Here is a 13,359-nt window from a genome sequence, read left to right on the forward strand (position 1 = left end):
AGTAGGTAATTAGTAATTATTTTTCTACTTTTTAGTGTAGGTTTTTTGGAGTCGGTTTTATTTTTTTTTATAAAATTTTACTTATTTCTTGCTTTTTAGTTAACTAATTATTACCTTGATGTTACCACTGAAGGTAGGCAGTACATTGAGACCATATTCTTCATGTCTACTGTAAAATAATATTCCCTACAAAATACAGGTTACCATATAGGAAACCTAAAAATACCTTAAACCGTCAGCCCACCTTAAAAACATGAAAGAATACAACTGTTGGTCTATTTGTAACTATAATATTTAAAGAATTATCTTCCAACTCCTAAGCATTAAGGAGTTGTACCTACCATGACCAGTTCATCATGATGAGATGATGAATATCTGATGTAAACACTTGAATAACTTTAGAAACTATACTTATCTATAAAATTAAAAGAATTATCTTCCAACTCCTAAGCATTAAGGAGTTTTACCTTCTATCATCAGCTCATCAATATGAGATGATGATTTCCAGGAGCAAATACTTGAATAACTTAAGAAAAAGTTTAAAAAACGATATACGTGCCTATAAAATTTGAGGGTTGCCCTCGATTTCCCTAGGATCCCATCATCAGATCCTAACTTGGTGACAATGGGACCACCTCAGAAGTGTACCCTATCGAACAAAAAAATAATTTTGAAAATCGGTCCACAATTGACGGAGTAATCGGTGAACATACATAGAAAAAAAAATACATACAGTCGAACATATAACCTCCTCCTTTTTTGAAGTCGGTTAAAAAGAATACATATCTTAAAACATAGAAATCGCTACAACTACTAAAACTCATAAAACTCGTTTTTTCAAATAGGCTTTTACAAAGGACTTTTACACGTCCCAGTATTAACTCTACCACTGCTTCGGGACAATAAATGGGCCAGTGCTGAGAAGATGCAGCGTAAGAAATACTTCTACAAAAAAATCTTCTAAAAATACTATATTCGAGCTTGTTTTTTTAGATTTCCTGTAGATTCTCACATCACGTATTAAAACGCGAATTAGAAATCCGACTCTACATTGTACTATATTAAAGCTATTTCGTAAAATGGATAAGCACTGAGAATACTGTGTGTTGTTTTTCAATTGTTTCAAACGACAATGAAAGACGAGTGGCATTAACCTTTTCATTTATGCAAATGCGTTTCTATTCTATCCACCGATTGATCGGGTTTTAAGGACCACTTTTTTCTAAAGTATTTAGTTTTGGATTGGAGTTACTCGTATGTAATCTACAGTGTAAAATTTATTTTAAGAGTTGTACAGCTGCTGATATTAGTTTAATTTCATCAAGCATGGTATGCTTGTGTTTTGCTTTATATATGTCACCGTAATATTGTGAATTCCGTCAGATTATAATCTGACGTAGTTAGATTACAATCTAACCTAACCTAACCCACTGTTAGAATAGAATCGAATAGAATAAAATACTTCTATTCATTTTTATTTATTTGTTAGTTTACAATCTCACGCGTTATATTATAAACTGACGGAGTTCACAATTTCGCGTTGACATAATAATATACAAAGCACACAAACATTAATATTAAAGAATAAGAATGTAATTTAGTTCTAATAGAAGTGATTTTTCAAAAGTTAAGTAAGTAATGTTNTGTACTATGTTCCTGTCAACTTTAATCGAGACAAACATAAATGGCAAGCGCTGAGATGAAATGCCGGCACAAACTCACGCTCGTATTTACAAATATTACTATAAGAGCGCGTAGACGCACAGGGTCACCCTGTGCGTTGGTTCGTACCAATCACAGATCTTTATTCAACGCTGTGCGTTGGATTTGCTGCTTCACTTAAGCAAGTATCGTTTGTGAATATGAGTATCAGTCACCACTAGTTTTCTTTTGAAGTCGATCGTAGACCACAACCGTAGTAGTGACTCTACTACCTCTTGTAGTGTATGAAGCAAGCAACTCTACTGGTATCAATGCATTTGTATGAATTCTGCTTGTCGCGACGCAATTTAAAGCATTGTCAACAAGTCTGTCATCGCATATTGACAGATTTTTGCAACAATTATGTTTTTAATTTTTGCAAGTAACTTGCTAGTTTTGCCACTTCTCGATAATGATTGTACCTACTATGATAATGTTTATAAATATCGATTTATTCCATTAATTCCTATTAAACTATAAAAGACATTCGTCAAATTGCGTTCAGCAACTTGCTTTAAATACTTAATGCGTGCAGCATTCTCTCTCTCTAGTAATAGTAGTAGAAGTAGTTGCTCAATAATGGTTGAAGCCAGTTTTGTCGTGTCTCGTCTAGGTGCCCAGTCTTTAGTAAATTTTATACAGTCGATCGTTCGTTCGTTCATTTCAGCCAAATGACGTCCACTGCCGGACAAAGGCCTCCCCCAAGGTTTTCCACAATGAACGGTCTTGTGCTGCCCGCATCCAGGCTCTTCCAGATCTCTTTCTTTACCAGATCATCGGTCCACCTAGTAGGAGGTCTGCCCACGCTACGTCTTCCAGCCCGTGGTCGCCACTCGAGAACTTTTCTGCCCCAACAGCCATCGTCTCTACGAGCTATGTGCCCCGCCCACTGCCAATTGATTTTAGCAATTCTGCGAGCTATATCGGTCCAGTCGATCAGCAAACTAATATCTGACATAAGATAGAACCTACTGTTTAATCCAAGAAATGGGATTATTCTAAGCTTTGTCCGTATCTAATAGTAGGTATGGCATTAATATCGCAACATTGTTTACGGCATATTTGTGTTTCGAGTAAGATAGCCAGTTCTTCTGTAGTTGAGGATTCCGGGTAAAGCTCGCTTCCACCTGCGGCCTGATCATCACTTTTCATCAGGTGAGATGCAGGCCAAGAGCTTCCTCGTAGTGGATAAAAAAGTGCGAATCAATAAAACACGTTAAATATAGAAATACCCTTATATTTCATTTTCTTAATGTATAACAAGTCTTATTTAGTTTGTGTGGGTAGTAGGATATGTTTGTTTTATTGTCCATTTCTCACATTATTATTTACATATTCAATTATTGATAGCTGCATTTAATATTGCATTTACTTACAATATGTAGATGGACAGTGAACATTATTTTTAATCAAGGTAATCTTTCATAAATATCTGCTAGGTACGCATAAAATGGATTACTAATAAAATGTATCAATGCTGTTTTCTTGTAGGTAAATAAGATTTTAGATGTTTAGTTGAAATAATTTCATAAAAATAGTACCTACATACTGTTAAATTTATTAACGCAGGTGGAAACGCAAAAACCAAAATTACTATAACATGAAAGATTTTCTTATATTGCACAGTTAAAAACACCACAAAAATTTTCCAACTAAACCTGAATCTTCTCTAAATGAATAAACTTGACACTCGTCATTGTGTAAATTCTGTACTGCACCATCATCGTATCATAAATTCAAACCTGTATCAAACAAATAAAACAGACAGAGATCCTTAAAATAAATATACTGACCATATTTCATTCTAAAATATTATAAATTGCGATTAATTTCTTAAAAGAATACACAAATGGCACATGATTATTTTTATAAAATCACGAAAAAACTTTAAAACATTTTAGTCGATGAAAATGTACAATTCAAAGAACTCAAAAATAATTGTGAAATCCATTAATAGAAAGGGCATTTTACAACTTGATATACTCGTTCATAATAATAATTCCATTCCAATTAACAACCCAGCAATTGTCATAATTATATTGTAATTCCATTTCAATTTACAATCCAACAGTTTATAATTACCATTCTTCTCGACAAAGAAGAATTTATAATTATTATTATACTTATACCTATTCGCACGCATTTATAATTAATGAACAGATCACCAAGGAAGCGTCTATATTAAACAAAATGTACACGTCATAACCAAGGCTTATAACAAGAACTATCACAATATCTTACAAGTAAATGAACTAACTAGATCACAGCGCAAAGAGAAGAGCCACCACACTACACTGCCGTGCTAGCAATATCGTCAGGAACTCCAATATATTGCTTTAAAAAACTCCTGTCAGCTCATCTGAAATAGAGCTCATCATAGTTTTAGCAAAAAAATGGAGTTACTGCTAATTTGCTAGCACGGCAGCACAGTTCTCCGACCTTATCAGTATCAATAATGTAAGCAGATTTTACTATTTAAAAATCGCAATGACCAACTTGATCCATCATTTATATACTTACAGACATCATTTGCTTATACATAATGGTACTAATAAGGTCGTTCAAATTCTACCAAAAAATGCTTCTAAAGAAATTGTACATTTGGTAACCTAACCACTTAATCCTGTCTCACAAGCGTTATTTACAACAGAGCTTACGGCTGATCTCCCTGAGCTATGCTTAAATTACATCTTACTAATTTATAATATTCGCTAACACTCTTTCGTCTTGCCATTCGCTGTGACTTCCTTTGGTTTTTCAGTGTTGGTAGTAGTATTGTTCTTGACGTAGTTTCTGTAGTAGAAGTTACCGAACATGTACAAGAAGAGACCAGCGTTCAAAGAGAGGAGGAAGTTGATGAACTTCGGGTAGTTGCAATCACAGAACATCACGGTGAAGTTGTGGTAGAAGATTATGCAGAATTGGATCTGAAAAACAAGAACAATCACTTGAGGATTTCTTCAAAGTTAAAAATCACCATTGTTGAATTTCGGCAGTTGGAGGGACGATAAGTAGTTCCTCTATGGTTGAGGATTCCGGGTGAAGTTCACCAAACCTTATAGACTAAAACAACAACAGTTAAATAACAAACAAAATACATACATAGATACTTAGACTCCTGAGTTTATAACATAGGTACAATAAACGAAACTAAATTATTTTTTTTTGCCGACACNGCCGACACAAGGTCATAACATTTTATCCAATTTTACCACTCACAAAAAAATCATCTACGTAAGTATTTTAGACGTATATATTATACTGTTAAAGGATTGATTAGGGAGTATTAGGAGTTCTTCTCGAAGAGTCCTAAGTACGTTTTTAAGCAATTAAGTTTAAAAGAGGTTGCTTACCAACTGCATCGTAGTAAGGTGCCTCTTCCACCAAAGGAATTTCTGGTACTGGGGTCCAAGACCAGAGATCAGGTAGTAGGTGTACATGATGATGTGGATGAAGGAGTTGATCACACCGAGAAGAGTGCCGTGACCACCTGAAACAAAGAAGTATAGATGGATTACTTTTATGATCCACTATGAAGAGGAGGTTCTATTCTCAGATGGATCATAAGTAGTGTGAGGTTTCCTGATTATTACTTTCCCAGTTTAGTTAAGTTGAATCAATCAGTTTATCCCTAAAATAATATTCAATGCTTCAGATCCGCTCTACTATTAATTCTATTGTAATATTTACATTTATGTGATTATGAATTTATAACTTTACTGTTGTGATGATCTCAACCATAAAGATTTCCCTAACTTTGTTTAAGTTCTGATTAACATTTCCTTTACATCATTATAGCTATTAGTGGATGTAAAGTGTTTGTACTAAAAAAGTGGGAATTTTGCCAGTGTACGAGTATGTAAATAAACCTTTTATCATTGAGTTATAATGTACTACGTAGTAATATTACTTCAATGCCTTTTATGTGGAAATTAGTTTCATGATAATAGAAACACGATTTGTGTCAGCAAACATAGTATCGGTTTCTTTATTTGCGCTTTAATCATGACCATTATTTTTGTTCATGCCATCTTCATATCTAAGATTCGCAATATTTTTAATAGGTATTAATTAGTAAAATGTAATTGAAGTTTTTCATCCTACCAATTCTAGGTATACCAAGTTATGCATTAAGTGCTTTTTTCAAATCAATTTTACTCGTTAATTGTTGCATCTGTTGTAGCTAATAGAATACGTAATTTAACAAATTATTACCTTCATTGTAGCAATAAAAATACACATTATAATAGTTAGCAGTAAACAAGTTTTATAACTGGGTAAATCATCCACAACTGACAGTTAACCGGGTGGCAATAAGTATGTGTTTAGGTGCGATAAATTGCAGTACTTTGTTGAGGATAATTTAGATCATTATCTATGCTTGCATTGGATTTATGGTATTTGAAATTAATATACTAGTAGCATTTCTTTGTTGTCGTGTTGGTTAGCATTTCCATTTGCATTGGTAAAGAAAATCCTCAAAATATTTTGGAAAATACTTTGTCTCCTCATTCTATCACAATCTATTCTCAGCTCTCGTTCCCACCGCTGTAACTCCTCAAACGACCGCCAACAAAAACCCAAGCAGTGAAGGTCAAGTTTGTCCCGGGGGAAAGTTGAACTGTTATGTCCGTTCGTTCGTTTCAGCCGAAAGACGTCCACTGCTGGAGAAAGGCCTCCCCCAAGGATTTCCACAAATTAATTTTCAAAAATAGCTAATGTATGTGAGATAAATTTGTGAGTTCGTCACAAATAACCGGCTGCCAACCGCATCCTAAGAATCTCGAATCAGCAGTCCGATGCTGATACAGATTTTCTACGATTTTGTAAAATTAGTATGTAGTCTTACCAGGCAAGAACTTGACTCCGATCCAGGCACAGATGGGCATCATGAAGTGGTGGTACAGGTGAAGGAAGGAAATCTGCCTGTTCTTCTTCCTAAGCACGAAGAATACAGTGTCGAGCAGCTCAATGATTTTCGCCATGTAGTACCACCATACAGCTGCCGCCATCTGAGGAAAAATTTATTTANTATTTAAGTAAAGTAAATAAATACGAGTATTATAGGATTCTTACTGTTTGTTGTTTACATAACAGGGAAAAATACTCCGTATTCTTAAATTTGTTCTTTTGTATACTGAAGTATGTTAACAGGGCAATAAGTAAGAGGTGAAAATAGTAAAACAATAGCAGATGAAAGATGTTAGACAAACTAAAATCGTCGTAAATCTAGGTCTATTTTTTATCACAAATACGTTATAAGATCAATGAGCTAGCCGAATTGATTGTTTGGAATAGATATTAAAATTAAATAGAGACCGATGTCATTATTTTTAAGGTAATTGTTCGTATTGGCCGCTGCGATACAAGCTTTCCTGCATAGTGCAGATACCGCCAGAATAAATTGTACAATGTGACATCTTTTAGTACCTAATAGGTAAATACTTTTTTACTTTTTTTTACTTACTCTGTAGGCCTTTGGATTGTCTGAGTAGTCCACTGGTTGGCAAGAGAAGTTGTAGTCGTTCCACCAGCCGGAGACCAAACCCTGTAAAAGAAAATAGGTAAAAAATAACATAAATGCTCCAAGAAGATGTAATTCTAAATAATGTAATTGATTTGCCAGTTATTAGGTACTGGTTTCATTATAAAATATGCTAGAATTAAAAAAATGTGTGACTTTTGCATGTTACATCCTTGTCTCAGAACCTAGCATTAGCAGCGCTTTGAGATAAACATTTGCCAAGAGCGTCTAGAAGAATCACCACTTCCAGTTAAAAAAATAATGAGATGTAACAGTTAGTCCATATAATATTGATTTAGAAGCAGTTCTTCGAACTCGATACGTATAATATTGTCGGTCAATCTATAAGACCAGTCTCATTTTCAAAAATTTGGTGAAAAGTAGGTATTTGACAACTATTGAACCTGATAATAAGGGTAGATGTTAAATAAAACCATTTTTTAAAATGCGTATTATTATTACTATTATGTAGCAATAATGTAGAGTCGTACGAATATTTAAACTAACTAATTATTTTGGTGATAGCAGTGGTGGTACCTATTTTTGTTTTATTTTTCATCATCATACACAATCAAACCCATGCATCTTATCGTAGGTCATGGATGTATTGTTGACATTAATTATTTTCTAGTTAAACGAGATATGATGTCAGTCAGTACGTCTATACTCGTAATACATTTAACGAGCAAATCAAATAAAAAAACAGCTAACAACGTCTATTACCGCCCGTTTGTATGTTCAGCATTGTTAAACACATAATAACCTGTTTTTATTTGTTCAACAAAACCTTTTTTTGCAAAGGGCGTAAGTTAAGGCGTATAAGGATTTTTTCTTTTCAATCAAACAAAGCCAAAAATTTAGTTGATATTCCTCCAATATGATATTTACTATAACTTAATGTGTTTGCTAATAAAACCACAACAAAATGTAGTAGGAGGACACAAGGTTAATTTAATTCTTTTCAGTTTATACAATAATGCGCAGTCTTCAAAAATATTTTCGCGTTTGGAGAAAATCACGTTTCTCAACCAACTTTGGCTTTGATAACCAAAAAGGCACAGAAAAGGCCTATGACTGAAAGTACTTTTTTGGCACCGGCTGCCGAGTATTTTTTTTTTCAACTTTTATTAGCACTCCAAGAAATTAGACGAATAAATCAATCAAAAGAAAATTTTGGTCAAAGTCAGAGTCACCAATTAGTTTTATAAGTACCGTAGAGAGTACATCAGACGTTTAGTTACAAAATAGCCCCTAACAAAGTCATATAAGGTNTATATAAGGTGTTGTTTAGATTGATACATGCTGTTGAATTTACACAGATTCACGCATATGACGTTCACACTCAAGCAAACATTTGCGTTCAATATTGGTACTTTCAATTTATACAAAAAACTTCATGATATGAAGACATGCGTACTTTGACCCGGATATAAATTTTAACACAATAAAGTTGGCTTCAAGGTATCTCAAACTGAATCAAAGGATATAAAACATCAATATATTTGGTTTTTATTACAACTTCCGAATCTAAATATATAAAAGGAGAAACTGACTGACTGACAGATCAACGCACAGCCTAAACGGCTAAACGTAGGCACTTGAAATTTGGAAGGGACGTAGCTTAGGTACCGTAGAGGTGCACTAAGAAAGGAATTCCCGAAATTCCCACGGGAACGGGAATTAGCGGGAAAAACAGGATTCACGCGTACGAAGTCGCGGGCGGCCGCTAGTAACATATGTAGGAAGTATCTCTGTGAAACAATATACTTTGTCTCTTTTGGATTGTTATGACGAAATTATACAACAATTGGGTTTCTGCTCCGAATCACTTTAGCCACAAGGATTTGGAATAAAAGGCTTAGGCTGGGTTGCACCATCTTACTTTAACTGTGACAAACGTCAAAAATCTGTCAAACTCCATACAAAAATCACCGGTTATAGTCATAGTTACCATCAAAATTACGTGGTACAACCCACCCTTAATATGGCAATTTAACGGTCCCAAACCCTTTTAAGTAAATATTGTTCTTTATCTTTTCAACCAAATATTATTTTGCGTTGAATGTTAACTTAAGTTAAATTGTAGGTAATATTGAAATCCTGACGGAAACATAACCCTACAAATTCTTTCAGAGGCAGACAAAATTATACTAAAAGATTATTTATTCATAAATGTTTTTCACATAGAAAACCCTAAAAATTACTTGTGAAGACATGGGATTTTAGGCATATTTGTATTATTACCGTAACGAGCCGTTAAAAAGCCAAATCATCTCTCATGGTTTCTGTATTATCATAGACCGATTATTGCTTAATTTCATTCATTATTTCAATTGCCAATCGATGTTCCATACCTGACCTCGGCATTACTGTATAGACATGAACGATCTTGACACATTCATCCAAGGGCAATGTGATCAGCACCATCTTATTATCTAACTATTACGGTTCACTTTCTGCGTGAGGTGGTAATAACGATGGTGTTTCCTCAAAGAATGATCTTGGTCTTGGTTCTGCTCACGTATTCGATTTAGATGTGATTAATTTTGTATTATTGGGACTTACAATGTATGTGAATTAGTTCCTGATTAGGTAGATGATGAAGAACTATCTGATATAAATTATTAGTTTAGATTTCAAAAGCAATAGTCATCTCTTTTACTCTACGGGAAGTAAATAGAAGGGAAAGCAAACCCCCAATGTGCCTTTCATAATAGCGTAAACTCAATTCAATTTGTATTTCAGAGTTGTCAACTGGTCACAAGCGTAATGAGGGCTATCGTTTTTATACTTAACAGTTGGCACCCCTGGCGATTGACAGGACCTTACTCTACAGTGGCGCCATCTTGATGAGTGCAAATGCGATAGTCCTCCTACCACTTTAGCGCTAACCAATTGGTGCCACTGTCTTCGCTACTAGCAAGTGACAGGACCTTACTCTACAGTGGCGCTAACTGGTGAGCGCTAAAACGATAGGCCTCATTATGGTTCTGACGACAATGTCCTAGTATTAATGAATAAGACTAAGGTAATTAACACTAGAACATGGTTCTTTTCTAGTGCTGGGATATTTTAACCTTGGTTCCAAAGACATGGTTAACCTTCCAAGCTAAGGTTATAAATGTAAAAGTGTATTCTCATCTTTATGTGGCATGTGCGAGAAATTAATATTAGGCCTGAATCTGTTTTCAAACTCTATACTTTGTCGACAATAAGGCAATTTTCTCAAAAATAAATGGTGATAATATTGACTTCAATAATTTGCAATCAAAGTTGGTTACTAAAATTATTAGAGACATGATAGTTCAGCGTCAATTCTATTCGGCTTTTTTGCAAGATTCTCAATTTTTATTATCTATATTGACTACCTATAAGGTTTTTTATTATTTTTGAATCGTTTCAGACTTATGTGCAAATATCATAAAAACTTGCTCATTATGGCCAAAATGATTAAATCCACATTAACATTTGTGCGTTATCTATTCACACTTAAATCATAGAACCTATTTAAGCGCCATTAACTCCCGTATTCACAAACGACGCTTGCATAAGTGAAGCAGAATAGAGCTCTGTGATTGGTTCATGTGTCACCCTGTGCGTGCACGCGCACTGTGAGACCTCATAGTAATTTTGTGAATACGGGCGTTTTTCTGTGACCTTCATACGGGCGAAGTCGCGGGATAAAGCTAGTATACAATGCAATACACACCTCATAAACCAAGAAGATGCTCAGCAGTATTTGCGAGATGTTGTACACTATCATGATGTTCTTCAAGTTGTAAGGTTTGCGGTCCCTCATGTAGCGAGGGCCGACTGAAGTACAGAAATACAGGTACGAAGCCAGGATCGTCAGCAGCGGGCCCAGGCCTGACACTAGCAGCCATGATTCTGTCCTGGGATCTGGAATGATGAGAATGATCATTATAGTTACAGCTTTAAGACTCCTGCAGCAACAGCCCACATTCACATTGACCAACAAAAATGGTAACCAAATAGAAACTTGGAAACTGACAAAGGTGACTGACTTTCTCAGCACTATTTAGGATTTAAGGTTTATTTGGCATATTTTACGGTGCACTGAAAAGGGCCTACGTGGTAATTAATTTTTCATTTTCGAATGGATTTCGGCAAGGTGACCGAAAGATAATGAAAATCACAGCTTGGTCACCGCAGTGAAACCCAAAGGCACACAAGTTCTGTCTCTTTGAATCTGAAAGAATTTGAAAGAGAATCTCATGGTAGCAGATGCTATTAATACAAATCCTGTACAACAGTCTGTAAAGACTGTTTTACCTGAACTTTTATCGATAATCTGTTTATACAATTGCGAAATGATAAAATGGCAGATTGGCCTTTTACCACAGAATAATAATATCACGCCTAGTCTACGAATTCAGTTTTAAGATTTATTTCAAGCATTTTGTAAAAGAAAACCATGACCTTTTGAGATTTATTTGCCAATATATCATGTTGTTTGATTTTGAANTTTTTCTAGTTAATATCCATAAATACCTGTGCAATATGAAAAAAATAACACAAAAAATCGTGAGAACAAACAATTTCGGAGAAGTATCAATGGTCGTAATTATAATGTTTTACCTCAACCATAGTGTTTTGTATGGTGTCCATTACGGCAGTTATGAAATCATAGACAATCAGGAAACATTGTAGAGCGAGGAAATAGACACTCAGATTCGAGTTAAAGTACGAGTAATTACAGATGTTTGTCTGAAGGTGATGACTAGGCAAATTGGATAGGGTGTGTATTCTTAGAAAATTACTTATTGTTGTTAAATTTTTAACTTCAGTAAAGCCTTATAACTAAAAATGACAAAATTACTCATAGTTAACAAATTACAATTACTTTACAATAAAATGAAAGCCTGGAATTGGTTTAAATATTGCAGTCCAAACAATAAGGTACAATCTAAAATCTCTAAGTTTCAGGTTCACGAATTTTTAAGTTCAGTTCAGGCAGGTTTCAATCAAGACAGATTCAAGAAGTTTCAATTTCAATTAATGCTGATTCACTGAATTTATACAGGAATTCTATCACTGGACCAAACCTATGACTGGAAATAAATCGTTGTTTTGTATTACGGATTTAAAAATGTTCTGGTTTTGGAAATAAGCCTGAAATTCAACATAATTTTATATCTTTTCGTAAAAAGCAACCTTTCTAAACTAAATAAAGAGGAAATATTTGATTGTTTCTTTTTATAGAATAGGCTCCGAAACTACTGGATCGCTTTGAAAAATTGTTTCACAATTAGAATTCTATATTATCCCTGATGAACATATTAAGCTATGACGTAATATGGATGGATAACGTCATTTTGTGACAGACCGAAATTCGTTCGTTCGTTCGTTTCAGCCAAATGACGTCCACTGCTGGACAAAGGCCTCCCCCAAGGTTTTCCACAATGAACGGTCCTGCGCTGCCCGCATCCAGGCTCTTCCCGCGATCTTTACCAGATCGTCGGTCCACCTAGTAGGAGGCCTGCCCGCGCTACGTCTTCCAGCCCGTGGTCGCCACTCGAGAACTTTCCTGCCCCAACGGCCATCGTCTCTACGAGCTATGTGCCCCGCCCACTGCCACTTGATTTTAGCAATTCTGACAAACCGAAATAAACGCGGGCGAAGCCGCGGATAAAAGCTAGTTTTTTAAAATATAATATCAAGTCACCCTGTATCTGCACCACTCATTAATATGTCCATTCGACTCAAAGCGTATTAATTAGCCACACAATGTATTGCATTCAATCAATTAATGCCTCGTTGGTTGTGCAATAAATTATGCAGTACAACAATGGAACGTGTAAACTAAGCACCTGTTACAATTGCATTATTAACAGGTGATTATGATCTTAAAATATGTACATTTAAGTTGCATTTTTGGATGAAATAATACTTTAAAAAAAATTAACTAAAAAGATAAAAACAAGCCTTAGGAGGCATCAATGACAAATTTTTTTGTTGGTGATATGTCTGCCTATATGATGCCTTCGACTGCATTTGTGAACACTAAGGCTTGTTTTTATCTTTTTAGTTAATTTTTACGCAGTTGGGTTTTTTGTTTATTCAATAATAATTTTATTTTAATCTTTTAGTTATTTATTAGTTTAATTTTTTTT

At 34.7% G+C, this 13,359-nt stretch overlaps 1 protein-coding gene across 3 annotated transcripts in view; it reads right to left on the bottom strand.

The window, feature by feature from the left end:
* Positions 1-2,922: 2,922 nt before the first annotated feature.
* The window catches only part of LOC114354367 (elongation of very long chain fatty acids protein AAEL008004-like), a 61,523-nt gene continuing 51,086 nt past the window's right edge, over positions 2,923-13,359 (bottom strand). For all 3 annotated transcript variants that reach the window (XM_028306719.1, XM_028306721.1, XM_028306720.1), the window contains exons 3-7: positions 10,935-11,125; positions 7,169-7,249; positions 6,551-6,713; positions 5,055-5,191; positions 2,923-4,628 (exon numbers count right to left, since the gene is read on the bottom strand). In XM_028306719.1, coding sequence (XP_028162520.1) covers positions 4,413-4,628; positions 5,055-5,191; positions 6,551-6,713; positions 7,169-7,249; positions 10,935-11,125 — 788 coding nt within the window. In that variant the 3' untranslated portion in view covers positions 2,923-4,412. The remainder of the gene's footprint in view (positions 4,629-5,054; positions 5,192-6,550; positions 6,714-7,168; positions 7,250-10,934; positions 11,126-13,359) is intronic.

The sequence above is a fragment of the Ostrinia furnacalis genome, unplaced genomic scaffold (genome assembly GCF_004193835.3).
Source record: "Ostrinia furnacalis isolate ACB-3 unplaced genomic scaffold, ASM419383v2 OfSCF2047, whole genome shotgun sequence".
Taxonomy (NCBI): domain Eukaryota; kingdom Metazoa; phylum Arthropoda; class Insecta; order Lepidoptera; family Crambidae; genus Ostrinia; species Ostrinia furnacalis.